Here is a 14,271-nt window from a genome sequence, read left to right as displayed (position 1 = left end):
AGAAATCACCAACAGAAGGCAGGCAGTGATGGGTTTGTAACAGGACCCTAAAATACCAGAGGAGGAGGGAACCTTGATCTTCTGTTTACACCCCTCCATTTTTCAGATGGGGAGCTAAAGCCCAGAGGAGGGCAATTAGAACAAATATCAGATAATAACAATGAACATTTCTAAAACCCTTACTAGGAGCTAAGCAGTGCTCTATGTGCTTTACATATATTAACTCCTAGAAGGTAGTTGCTACTGCCCTCCCATGGAGGGGTTAAGTACCTTGTCCAAGTTCACACAACTAGTAAGTGGAAGCCTGTATTGAACTCAGGCAGTCGGGCCCTCCCGACACTTGTGTCTCTTTAATGCACTGTGATATGGAGACTAGTCTACCTGGAGGAATAATGAGGAAACTTCTTGAAGGAATTACTCATAGGCCTAATCATAAAAACAGTGACCCTTGGTTATCCAAAACCAATTAAGGGGAAACCTCAACCAGTCAGGAGGTTAGCTTCATCTGGGAGATCCTGAGTGCCACGGAATACAAGGCAGTGGGGGGCAGTGAGCAGAGCCCCATATTTCCAAAGAAAGAGGAAAGAACTTGGAATAAGGGATTTATTCAGAGAAACAAGAGCAGCCCAGTCCTCTTCCCCTTTTATGTCTGGCTTTCTACACATGATGTCCCTGGTCTGTAAAATCTTTAATATCCTCAAATGCCACTGCCTGGGGCAGGGAGGCCAGCTTAGGTACCTTAAAAAGACACTCAATGATGTGGATAGAAATTTTTAGAAAAGGGGCTTCTAGTAAAGCCCTGGGCAATCAAAGACTTCCATTTCCTAGAATCTCCCCCAACATGTACACACACGCGCACACACACACACACACACACACACACAGAGGCACCCTGGCCTTTGATTAATCCAAAGTCCTCTCTAACTCTGCCACAGGAGTTTCAGAACATACATAGTTCTCAGTATACTCATTACTTACCAATCACTGCCAGATTATGCTCTGAGCCACAGGAGACCTATAAAAAGAAAAAAAAAAAGGTATATTAGAGAAAGAAAATTCCTTGTCCAAGGAAAAGTGCTTGACTTTTTCTCATCTGCTCACTGTCCCTTTCACCCTCCAGCCTCATAAAGAACATGACATGTACTCTCATACCTCTGGGCCTTGGCACGTGTGGGTCCTCTGTTTGGGATGCCCTCTCCTCGACTGCCTAGAAAACTTCCACTCACCCTTTAAAGGCTCGACGTGTCCCCTGAGACTCCTTTGTTTCTAGGCAGACCCAAATACTCCCTTCATGATGCAACTTATCTGTACCCCATCATAGCAGTTCTCTTGTTGCCTTTTACACTTGCTCCTGTCTCTTCACTGGACTGCATGTGTCTTGAGACCAGGCCTGAGTCTCATTCACCTCTGGACTGTACAAGGTCTGGGACTCAGTTAACATCTGCTAAGGGAGAGAATGAATGAAAAAACCAAGTACATAAAAGAAAAAATACCTACTACATTAGAGACAAAGAATCATTTGAGGCCCTGAACCTAGTGTTTTCACCCAGCAAGCAGCACTTCCTGCCTTTCAGTCTACTCGTCCCAGCCGCAGCCAGGAGGAAGTAAGTGGGAATATAAAAGCATAAGTGCTTCCCCAGGTACTAATTAAAAGAAACTGTGGACTCTGGAGAAGCATCCTGTGACCTTTATCAGGATGCTCACTTTAGCTCCTGGCAAGAGGAAGGCTTCAGGTCCCCATGAAACATCAGTGCTGCAAGGGCCCTGGAGATCATCTAGTCCAATCTTTCTACATTGTGAGGAGACAACAGAGGCTTGGTAAGAGGAAAGAACTTGCCTCAGGTGCCGGAGCAAGCGTCCGTCAAAACAAGGACTAGAGCATCCCCGATTCTCCGGAGGCTCATGCTGGTTCCTTTCTTGAGGCTGTAGCTTCTCACCCCTTCCCAGTGAAAACCACTTGGAAGTGATATTCAAAGGTCACTAGCATGGGCCCCTGACAGTCAAGGTAACAGGTTCAAAAGGCATTTGAGTATCGGAGGCCTAAGAACACACTGGTAGGTGAGAAGGGTCAGCAAAGCTTCTGAGACTTTTGTCTTTGTAAAAGCTGTGTGCTCCTGATCTCAGCTTCTGGAGGAAACAGAGATGCCCGCACTTAGGTGAACTCCCTGACAGTGTCTGGCAAAGAAGCACCTACATATTTTGCCCCAGTCAGTATTTCCAGGTGTCTAGCCTCTGCATTCCCTTGAGGCAGGCTCAGTGACTGGTATCTGAGGGGTTCCACCATCCCCCGCCCAGGGCCATAAACACAGCACAAGTTCTATGTGCTTCCTGGTGACACTGAGCTGCATCCCGAGGTTCTGTCAGAGGAAGCTGCTTAGGTTGAGGAACTGGAAAATACTTAGATGTCTAGCAACAGGGGAATGCTTATGTAAATTACGGTGGAGCCATCTGATGAACTATTACATAGCCTTGAAAAATAATGCTTACAATAAAGAAAAAAGCTCATGATATCCTATGAACTGAAAAATCACAGGAAAACTGTATATGTAATAGGATCTCGACTCTATAATAAAACACGAACAAAAGACTGGAAGAAGATACATCAAAAGTTCATAGTGATAGCCTCGGGGCTAGGAATGAGGTATGCGTTATAAATATGGTTTTTCCTTTTGCTTTTTCTATGCTCTCTAAATTTCATACAGTAATCTTATAATCAGAAAAAAATTACTAAAAATAAATATAATGTACCTACTACAAAGGAGAAATAAATAAATATGGCTATAAAATAAATATGCCATAAAATCTGATATGTTCTGAAGTTGTGGGGAAAAAGATTTGAAGGAAATATAACTAATAACAATGGTAGTTGCATCGTAATGGTAGGATTATAAGACACTTTTTCTTCTTGTCTCTGTTTTTCAAACAGTCTTTAACTGTGATGGTAGCAGTAGTGGTGGGAGAAGCAATAACAACAGGATTTAAAGTCACCATATATTGAGGATGTATAAAACCCAAGTAGCATGCCAAGGCCCTCTGTAAACATAATCTCATCTTAATCATCCCAACAATCTTTTCAGGGAGGTCTGACTGGGCTCATTTTAGAGATAAGAAAACTGAGGCCCATACTGCATTAAATAACTTTCTTGGCTAGCTAGTGGCAGCAGCAGAACTAACACCCAGGTCTGCCTGATCTCCAAGCTGATGTTCTGTACTGCTAGATGTTACCTTTGTTTTTTAAAAATAAAGTTATTTCATTTTACAAACTGCAGACAGAGAAAGGGCCCACCTCTGACTGCCAGGGTTCCCCCTGGGGCGGCAGACTACAGAGCTGACCAACCCGGAGGACCAGGGGCTTGCAGAAACAAGCCACTGACAAATGCCAGTATCAGGCAGTAGGTGCTGCCCTGAATTAATGAGTGAGGCCCTGATGAATGGAGTTTGTCAAGGCAATGTAGAGCTGGAAGCTCAAAGCTCCCCACTGCTTCTTGCTGTCTGTGCACTGGCATACAGGTCAGGAGACTGAACACCACAGGCCACAAAATCCCAGGGCTACACTCCTTCAACAAGATCGTATCAATGACCATTTGCTTCATATTGCTCCTGTCAGCATCTACCCACTACCCAGCTGCAGGCAGCTTTCTAGAAGACTCTGTTAACAATGGCAGCATGACCAGGAGAAAGAGGTTCAGAGCCAGGAAGCCAGGTGAGTCCTAGGTCCTCTGCTTTCTGGCTTTGAGACGTTTGGCAAGATACTTAACTGCTCGGGCCTCAGTGTTCTCAGGTGTAACAAGTAGATAATAGCGTCACCCTGTCTGCCTCACAGAATTGCCAGAGGACAAACGAGACTATCCATCCCATTGCAGCCATTTGTCTCACTTTCTTTACATATAAATCTGAATGTCATGCCCCTATTCAAAGCCCTTCACTGGCTCCCCGTGCTGGCTTTCAAGGCCCGCATGAGTAGGTCCCTCTTTAGCTCTCTGGCTTCACTTCTCTCTGCTACTCATGAACCCTCAACCCAAATAACATACTCCCTTTTTTTTCCATTCACACTACATTACATTTTCTCTAACAACATAAGGCAATTTCAGGCTTTTACGAACGCTATTTTCCTTGACTTGAATTCCCTCTCTCCCACTGTCTACCCAGTTAAATCCTTTAAGATTACCCAAACATCACCTCCTGGAAAAGACTTCCCTGACTCTGGAAGCAGACCCATCTGCTCCGCCCTACCTACTCCCACGGCACTACGCATCGCGGCCTTATCCCACAGGAGACATCTCTTTACAAAGTGCGCCTGTGTGAAGCACCTCTGTCCCTCAGGCGTCCAGCAGAGTGCCTCCCCAGGAATGTCTCTGTCACACAGCCCAAGCAGACAGGGCATGGAGTTGGGGGGGGGGTAGGGGTAAAAAGATGAGGGGGCCCAGAGGAGTGAGATGATCCCAAAACAAGTGTAAGGAGTGGTGTGGCCACTATAGTCCAATGGAAGCCAGGTGCTGAGATGCACAGTGACAGCAGGAAGGCACCGGGTGCGACAAGAACAGTGTTGAGGTGATGGGAGCCTGAAAAGCGATAGTAGGATTGTTTCAGGGACTCCCGCCTATGGCAAAGCGCAGCAGACCAGCAAAGGAGGTCAGACCTGAGAGATGGGAGCCCCACTACAGAGGAAGTAGGGTCCAGCTGGCCGACTGGGGCCTTCAGGAGAAGGGGGCACACCTCCCCACAGGTGAGGGGACCAAAAGTGGCTGTGGAAACCTGTCCTGACTCGGTGCTGCTCAAGCACTACAGGGGTCTGCTCTGTTCAGGCCCCGCAGCCACAGGACGCAGAGCCGCAGGAAACAATTTCCAAACCCCCAGCTGCCACAGGGCCAAGATCTCCCGGCGAGCCTCCTGCCAGGCTAGACTCCGTCAGTTCTTGTGAAGAGCGTCGCAACTCCTCCGGGGCCTGGATACCACTAAGGACAGCTGGACTGGGATGAACTGACTGGTGGTAGGTGCCCAGGGAATACTCGCTTCGGCAGCACTAAGACGAAAATCGGAACGATATGACAGTAGATGCCCAGAGAATATATGCTGAATGCATTAATGGGTTAAACGAATGAATAACTAAATGAATAAGCAAAAACTGGATGAATGTGAACACACCTGCCAAATGCTACATGTGAGTACTCTAGCTCCGGGCACCACTGTTGTACCACTTCTAAAAACAGGTGACTGTTCCTTACTGAGTGCTTATGGCCAGCCACCTGACTGCTTTGCCTGTATTATTTACTTATGCCAACGCGAGCAGATAGGTTCTTTTGTTACGACTGTTTTTACAACGGGGGCGATTGGGGTTCAGAGAGTACAGTAACTTGCCCAGTCTCTTCCAGCTAGTGGAGGTGCAGGATTCTATGATCTTTCAGATTCAACTTTTCTGTCCTCCCAATAGTTGGCAAACAGGATGGAAATAAACCACACCCACCCAGTACCAGTTCCTTATATCTGGAAACCATGTGCCTATTAGCAAGGGATCTTAAGCTGGGGCAGCCCTAGACTTACAAAGCGCAGACATCTTCCTGGGGCTCGGAGGGCCCACCTGCGGACCAATCAAGAAGCTGCTCCAGAGCTTTTTCTTTGGGGGAAATGGCTGTAAAGTGGCAACAAAGCTTCGCCCCTGCCCTCCCTAGCAGGTAACTCCGACAGACTGTTCAACTCTGAACGTGGGGGGCGGGGGGGCAAGCAGGGAAGGTGTGTGTGACCGGGACTCAGGGGGAAGTAGCACTGAGATCCCCAGGAGAGGATGCGGGGCGCCTGGGCCAGTCCCGTGCCACCGGCCAGGAACCACCCACCTCTTCCTAGGAACAGCACCCCCCCCCCCCCCCCCCCCCCGGGCAGCCCTGGGACCAGCCGGAGCACAGCCACAACAGCCTGCGGGGCCTTCTGATTGGTTCCCGCCCTGTGCCAATGGGCCCGTGTGCCCCGCGGATGCCATGGCAACCAGGCGCCTGGCGGAGGCGGGCCATTCCCGGGGACTCGGAGGAGGGATTCGAAGCCTGGGCTCTGCGCCGCCGCCAGGGTCTTTGGCAGGCACCACCGCCCGGAGGAGAAGCATGTTGGGAGCAGCTCCAGAAAGGCAGCCTCCCTATGGCGGGGGTTAACAGGGAAGGGAATGGGTGCCTCAGTGCAGCCTTTGCTAGAACTCCGCCCAAACCCAGTTGCCGTGTGTGTACAACTCTGAGGCGACAACTGGAATTTCTAAACCTGTTAGAAAAGCAGGCTGGAAGGGCTGGGCATGTTTTACAGGCAAACTGCAGTCCTGTCAGCCAATGGAGTTTTACCCTGAGGCTCAGAAATAGCCCCAAATGGAGGTCATCGAGGCAGGAGACAAGTAGCACAGTTGCTTGCTTTTGGAAGTACCCAGCTTTGTTGCAAAGATACTTCTAACTCCTTTGTGAGGCTTCAACTTTTAACTGAAACCTAGATGTCAAAGGAGGCCAAAAAATAAGAGGCTCCATCTGTCCTCCAACTCCAGGTCCCATTGATTGGGTTCCCAAAGAACCCATTTTCCCTGTAAAGCCAATTCCTTTCTTTCAAAGTACATTTTATACGTAAGAGGCTTAAAGTAGGTTCTACTACTTCCTCAGAGAGATTGGGATGGGGAGGGAGGGAGCTAAAATTTGGTAAATGCCTGGATGTCAGGCATATGGCATCATAGAATTTCACTCTACCTGCACAGGCTCACATCCTCACAGCTACTCTGGGAAGTGGGAATCTGCGTCCCTACTCAACAGGTCAGCAAACTCAGAAGAGCTAAATCACTTGTCCCAAGTCACAAGGGGCTACACATCCAAGTCAGCCTTGATCCAAAGCCTCTGAGCTTCACCACCATACATACTGTCCCTCCTCTTCTGATACTGGTATCAGATCACCCCCATCACTGAGGCTCAAACTCTCAAGTGGCAGCTCTATCTCCTACTCTGTCTCCATCCTGTTAGTTCTGCCCTCTCAAAGACTCTCAAATCAATGTCCTGATCTCCAGCTATTCCATCTTCAGTCCTTTTCACTCCAGCCTGGATTTTTTTTTTTTTAAGATTTATTTTATTTGGGGCGCCTGGGTGGCTCAGTCGTTAAGCCACCATTAAGCTCAGGTCATGATCCCAGGGTCCTGGGATCGAGCCCCACATCAGGCTTGATCTCAGGGTCCTGGGATCCAGCCCCGCATCGGGCTCCTTGCTCAGCGGGAAGCCTGCTTCTCCCTCTCCCACTCCTCCTGCTTGTGTTCCCTCTCTCGCTGTGTCTCTGTCAAATAAATAAAATCTTTAAAAATATATATATATTTATTTTATTTATTTTAGAGAGAAAGAGAGAGCACGGGAGCAGGGGCAGAAGAGGGAGAGAATTCTCAAGCAGACTTGCCACTGAGCATGGAGCCCCAATGTGGGGCTCGGTGCCAGGACCCTGAGATCATGACCTGAGCCAAAACCGAGAGTCGGACACTCAACCAACTGAGCCACCCAGGCACCCCCCATCCTGGACTCTTTTAAGAGCCACCTAAATGACTCCAAGCTTTTTTCTGTCATGTCATAATCTGATTTTTTTTTTTAATTTGGAAGTTGTCATAGTCTCAAAGACTCCTAACAACTTCCTACCAAACCTGATCTCTCTCTCTCCTTTGCTACATAGAAACCTACTAGCCCATCAACACACGTAGCTTCTCTGTCCCTGGGAAATCTGTTTCCCCACTTTTGTACCTTTATTTGCACCATTCTCCCTTCTCCATATCATTATGAACCCGACTAAGCCTACATGACTCAGTTCCAAACCCCCTGCCTTGAGGAAGCCTCCCAGATCTTCTCTCAAACCCTACCACTTGCCTTGGCTAAAGTTTCCTTTTGTCAACTCTCCTTCGTCCACTATTAATAATTTGGGCACTGGGGTAGGGCATGTCTGCCCAGTCGGTGCAGGGTAACAGTTATAGAACCAGAAGACCTGGATGTGAGTCCTGGCCCTGCCACTTCCTGGTCACGTAGCCTTGGGCAAATCTCTTTGCCTCCCTGGACTTCAGTTCCCTCATCTTTAAAACTGAATAGTAACAACCAAATAGATCTCATACATACTAAAACCCGTTCATGCCCCCCCCCAACTACAGAATAAAATTTACTTTGAGCTTGACACTGTTCTGCAGCTATGTGTCCACAATATATAAAAATATATGATTTGGGAGCATATAAAAGGAACTGGCACGGGTTCATTTCCCTTTTCAACAGAGTTCCTCCATTGGCAAAAAAAGGAGAGGGTTTAAGAAATGTCTGCTGAATTCAAATATAATATACACAATTAAACTAGCAGACACTCAGAAATGCTTGCTTTCCCCACTTAAAGGGAATTCCTTTCTCCTAAGTTGCCATGTTGATACAGGAACTCCTGTTTCCTGTGGCCAACCTAACCGGTGTGGATGGACTATGGATGGACACCCGTCTCAGAGGAGGTTAGTGTATAGATTGGCTGTAGCCTGTGAAGTGGCCTAATGGGAAAACTCTGCCTGTAAGGGGTGATGGGGAGTAAGTCCTCTAGTTGGTAGCTGGAGCAGTGGCTGGAAGAAACAGACACAAGGTTAATAGAAGGAGCAGTTACAGGTAGAAGAGCCAGACAGCAGGAGCAGTCAAAGTGGAGAAGAGTAGCTAAGTCACTGAGATTCCTTGATTCTACTGCTGAGGGCATAAGAAGGTCTAAGTTTTTGAGGTGGCTTGTGTTCTATTTGACCTTCTAGTTGTTCTTTTATGAGATATTCACTTTACCTATTTTCCCTACTTATACCCATTCTTACAATTCTAAAGTAACCTAAGACTACCTCTGATCCTTACTAAAAGCACCTAATGCAACAATGCATCTAGACTTCAGAAAAGGCACACCATTAAGTTACTTATACCCTTGAGAACAGCATGGAACCATGTGAGCCAAACAACCAACCTCAAATACAGGTAATTAATAGAATCAGGCCAGTTAAACATCCTATAGCATCTTTCTCAAAAACAACTGAACTCTTGCCTAGTTATAGCCAAGACTGGCTGAAATTTAAAAAGACTGGCTGAAATTTAAAAAGACTGCCAATTCCAAGTGCTGGTGAGGATGTGGAATAACTGGAAAACCCTTACACTGCTAGCAGGAATATAAATTCAACAACTGCTTTGAAAAACTATTTGGCATTATCTACCAAAGCTAAACATAGGTTGATATAGATAGATATATAGATGCCAGGAGACCCAGGTACCCAAAATGAATGATTACTTCGTTCTATCCAAAGACATGTATAAAAATGTTCATAGCAGTTTTATTCATAATAAAATAAAAACATAAAATTAACCAAATATTCATCATCAGTAGAATGGATAAAATGTATTCAGAATACTTTATAACAATGGGGGAAAACTGCTATTCACAACATGGATAAATCTTCAAGAATCTTGGTGAACAAAAAAAAAAAACAGACACAGAAGGATAAACAGTGTGTGACTCTACTTACATGAAGCTCAAAAATAGGCAAAACTTATTTCAAATAAATAATATAACTGTTCTGAAGAGGGAAAAAGTAACCAATCCTAGTAACTTTTTTTAAAAAGATTTATTTTTTTAAAGATTTTATTTAGTTAGTTGAGAGAGGAAGAGAGAGATCAGGAGCAGCAGGGAAGGGTAGAGGGAGAAGCAGGCTCCCCACTGAGCAGGCACCCTGACATGGGACTCGATCCCAGGAGCCTGGGATCATGACCTGAGCTGAAGGCAGATGCTTAACCGACTGAGCCACCCAGGCGCCACTATTTATTTTATTTTAGAGAGAGAAAGAGAGCATGTGTGTGTGTGCGTATGAGTGAGCAGGAAGGAGGGGCAAAGGGAGAGGGAGAGAATCCCAAGCAGACTCCCCACTAAGCACAAAGTCCCATGGGGCGTGAGAGGCCTCAATCCCAGGACCCTGAGATCATGACCTCAGCTGAAATCAAGAGTCAGATGCTTAACTGACTGAGCCACCCAGGTGCACCCCCTAGTAACTTTTAAACAAGTTCTTTGACTTTCTTCCATCTAAAAACAAAACAAAACAAAACAAAAAACTGTAAAAAAAAACCTTTAACTTTACTTAGTGGATTCATTTTTTTTCCCATAGTAGTATACATGTATCAACTCTGAAAGTATTTTGTATGTATTGTAGGACTGTGCAACTGAGGAAAATATTTTGTATGTATTGTAGGATGGTGCAACTGAGGAAAAATTTGCCTTAATGACTCTGGGAGCCAGAGTTTTCACTATAGACAAAGGAAACACAAATATGGAATAAGGGATGGCAAAGAGGAACACTGTGGACATTGGATTTGAATGAGAGGTATCAGTGTGAACTCATAGTTTCACACACACATACACACACACAGGATAAGTTCAACCAATATGAAATTTCCTAGAAACAATGACACCCCAGCAGCAATAAGTTCACTTGGTGACCAATTTTGGCTTTTAAATACTATTTGACTAAGAGGAATCAGAGCTCCTTGGAGAAATGGCTGATTCTAGGATTGGGACAGGGAAAGAACAATTGGAGCCCGGAACATCTATTTGTGCCAGGAAGTAAGGAACTGATCAAAAGATGACAGGGAAATATCAGAAGGATACCAGGTTTTCCTGAAGGGTTTTCCAATGGCTAAATCAGGGAGAATTTGAATATCAGAATGAATAATGACAGTAGTAGATTATGACTCACTGAGTAAAATAAAAATTCATAAGTACTTCCTGAATAATAAATAAATAGGGGAACAGGAAAAGCTCTTCCTTAGAGTACGATGTCAAAAGTAATAAATGTAAAAGGAATAATTTGGAAAGAAAATAATTTTGCAATAATAGTAGTTAATTCAAGCAAGAATCATGAATGCATGTTGAAATTACTGGGCAAATGTCTAAAGAGGAACAGAATACTTACATAGTTTCAGAGTATCTCTTCACAGATCTTTTTTTTTTTTAAGATTTTATTTATTTATTTGACACAGAGAGACACAGCGAGAGAGGGAACACAAGCAGGGGGAGTGGGAGAGGGAGAAGCAGGCTTCCCGCGGAGCAGGGAGCCCAATGCGGGGCTGGATCCCAGGACTCTGGGATCATGACCTGAGCCAAAGGCAGACGCTTAAGAATGAGCCACCCAGGTGCCCTCATTTCTTAATTACAAACGAGAAATGGTAACTCTGTAGCAGAGAAAGGAGGCAGACACCACCTTACCCAAGCGATCTAAGTCAGCATCACTAAGAATGGGATAAACTGACATCAGGTGCCTCTTCGTGCAATGCATTAAAGACACAACATCACTTATTTAGCATTCCTGCCCAAAGTGCCTATGTGAAATGCAATCATGAGGGAAAATCAGATAAAACCAAACTGAGGGCCATTATACAAAACAACTGTCCTGTACTCTTAAAAAATATCAATGTCATAAACGATAAAGACAAGCTATTCCAGATTAAAAAGACATGACAACTAAATGCAGTATATGATCCTGGGTTGGATCCCAGATCAAAGTGAAAAACTGCCATCAAAGATATTGAGACAATTGGAGAAACATGATTAGATAACACTATCTATCAACATTAAATCTTCAGAAAAGAGACAGAGGACACGAACGCACACATGGGATAAACTGTCACTCGAACCAACGTTCCTTCAGCAAGAAACCCACAGGCACACAGAGAACTAAACCTCGTCCTCAGCCTCTGTCACACTGAGGGAGTCCGAGAAATGGTCTGGGTCCTAGCTCTGGCCTTAGCTCTGGCCTGGAATGCTGCAGCAAGCTTCCCTGGTGCTCCTCTCCTCTCCAGTCTCTCCCTGTTCTTCCTAAAGTACACGAGGACTCTTTTGCCCCACGTTGCCCAAGCCCAAATTCCTTTGTCTAGTACTGAAGAACCTCCATGGTCTGGACCTAGTGTGGTCCTCCAGCCTCTATCCCGAGTAGAATCATCCACAAATACTTCCGCGCCTCTTCAGACCCCCAGCACAGTATCCTACCACCCCACTCCTCATCATGCTGGGCTCATGTTGCCCCCTTGGGGCAGCGAACCTTCACCATTCATCCTCGGGAAGGAGGGAGAGAGGAGAAAAGGAGAATGAAAGGGACTGCTAACATTTATTAACTACTAAGTCCCATTCTAGGCAATTTATATGAATTAACTCATTATGCCTTCATTTGATAAATTAACCGAGGAACAGAGGGGTTAAACATTTTGACTAAAAACATATCGCTAAGAAGTGGCCAGGCCACATCAGAAGTAATTACTCCCTCCTCTGGACTCTGCTACAGAAATAGCACTTATTTCTCCTATTATTAAGTGGTTCACGTGTTTGTCTCTTCCCAGATTACACAGATTATAACTTTCTTAAGCATGAGGACTGTGTCTCATTAATCTCTTTGCTCCGTGGCTCACACAGTACGCTGCACATAGTAGGTCCCGATCACATGTTTGTTGAAGTCACTCATCCGTGTACCTCCCTCCCACAGCTCTTGGCTCTGAGTCCAGCACACAGTAAGTACTCAGGAAATGCTAGATGAATGACACTGGATTTATCCTTGAACTTCCTCAGCTACTTAACAGAGTCTCTGTAAGTAACAGCTGAATTCAGAAACTAGATCATTCTTCAGATGTTCAGAATTTGAGTCAGTGGATACACAGAACTGCCTCCCAGGACAAGACAGGTAGATCCCACAAGGCCTGCGGAAAAGCCCTGGGTGATCCCCCAGGGTGGGAACAATAACAAAGCGAACCCCCTAGTGTGTGAAGGGAGGTAGCACAGTCCCTCCTATCTTGATTCTATCTCCAATAAGAGTAACAGTAAAAAACACCCGGACCCCGAGCCATTTGTACACAAGGCCCAAGAATGCTCCCCTTTGCTGCAGCTACACAGCAGAGCCTGCTGGGCCATCGCCAGGCATGGGGCAGGAGCACCTGAACGTGGCCCCGACCAAGAGGCCAGGTGAGGCTCCTCACAGAATGGATCACTTTTGCTTTTTTTTGATTAAAATAAAACAAAAAAATCTAGAGGCCCATATTCTAAAGCGTTATTCTTTCTGGGATTAAAAAGTCAAGAATGCAGATAAGATGTGACAGAGATCAAAGCTTATCATAACAAGTGTGTGCGCTACAACCACGAGCACGGCACTACTGATGACGATCGTATCTGCTGCAACTGGGGCCGTGTGACCCAGCCGGCCGCACCTCCTTCCCAAGAGCCGCCCCACAAGTCAGCAGTCGGATGAGTGCTGCTGGCCTGTCCCCAGGGGCAGCCCGCGAGAACCCCCCCCCCCCCCCCCCCCCGCCTTCACTCCAGTTCCCGGCTGAGTGACCATCTTGATCACGATGTGACTCTGCAACTTTTCTGGTTCAAGAAAAAGTTGAGGGTTATCAGGTTCTGTGCTAGGCTACACACACAAAATAATTTTTAAATAAAGTTTATTCATATTTTTTCAGATTATAAAAGTAATTCACAGTATTGGCAAAAGGCTTACAATGAGGAAAACTTTAAAACACCTATAATCCCACCACCTACTATTAACACATGGTGTGTTTCCTTCCGATCTTTTCCTTACCAATATTGGTGTATTAATAAAATATATGTAATTTCAGAAACACAGTTGGGGTCATGCTGTATATTCAGTTTTATTTTATCATGATTTTTGCACTTAATGTTGTTTCCTATGTCATTACTTTTATTGAAATTGTGATTTTAAGGCTTTAGAGCAACATAGAAATGTACCCTAAACCCTAATTTCATTATTTCCCTACTGTTGGATACTCAGATTGCTTTCAATATTTTGCCACTATAAATTGTGTTGTGATGAACATTCTGGAACAAAAATCTTTGCCTACATCTCTGATTATTTCATTGGCATAAATTTTCTAAAGTAGAATTATTGAAAAAAGGACTGTAAACCTCTTTAAGGCACTTACACGATTCAGGCAGTACATTTTATTAGGGTCACTGACAAAATAGATCACAACCAGCAGAAAAAGAACAAAATGAGGAAAGGGTAACAATATGGAAGTAATAATATTGGCTAACATATATTGGATATCTATGTGACAGGGAAGGTGCTTAAGAGCTTTGCATGCATTAGCTCATGTAATCTGTGAATTAATCCTATAAAGTATGCATAGATAAGGAAACCAAGGTTCAGAGACATTAACTGGTCCAACATCACAGTTAGTAGGTGGCATAGCTGAATTTCAATCCAATTACGCGTGCGATTCCAAGAGAGTACACTAACTG

General features: G+C 45.2%; 1 protein-coding gene across 16 annotated transcripts in view; it reads right to left on the bottom strand.

Annotated features, from left to right (window-relative positions):
• SERGEF (secretion regulating guanine nucleotide exchange factor) overlaps positions 1-14,271 on the bottom strand; it is a 217,128-nt gene that overhangs the window by 81,518 nt on the left and 121,339 nt on the right. For all 16 annotated transcript variants that reach the window (XM_025894495.2, XM_025894493.2, XM_025894497.2 and 13 more), the window contains one exon: positions 979-1,015. In XM_025894495.2, coding sequence (XP_025750280.2) covers positions 979-1,015 — 37 coding nt within the window. The remainder of the gene's footprint in view (positions 1-978; positions 1,016-14,271) is intronic.

This window comes from Callorhinus ursinus, unplaced genomic scaffold (genome assembly GCF_003265705.2).
Source record: "Callorhinus ursinus isolate GAN/ISIS: 27379988/994484 unplaced genomic scaffold, GSC_fseal_2.0 scaffold49, whole genome shotgun sequence".
In the NCBI taxonomy this organism is placed as follows: domain Eukaryota; kingdom Metazoa; phylum Chordata; class Mammalia; order Carnivora; family Otariidae; genus Callorhinus; species Callorhinus ursinus.
This window is presented reverse-complemented; position numbering and strand designations above follow the sequence as displayed.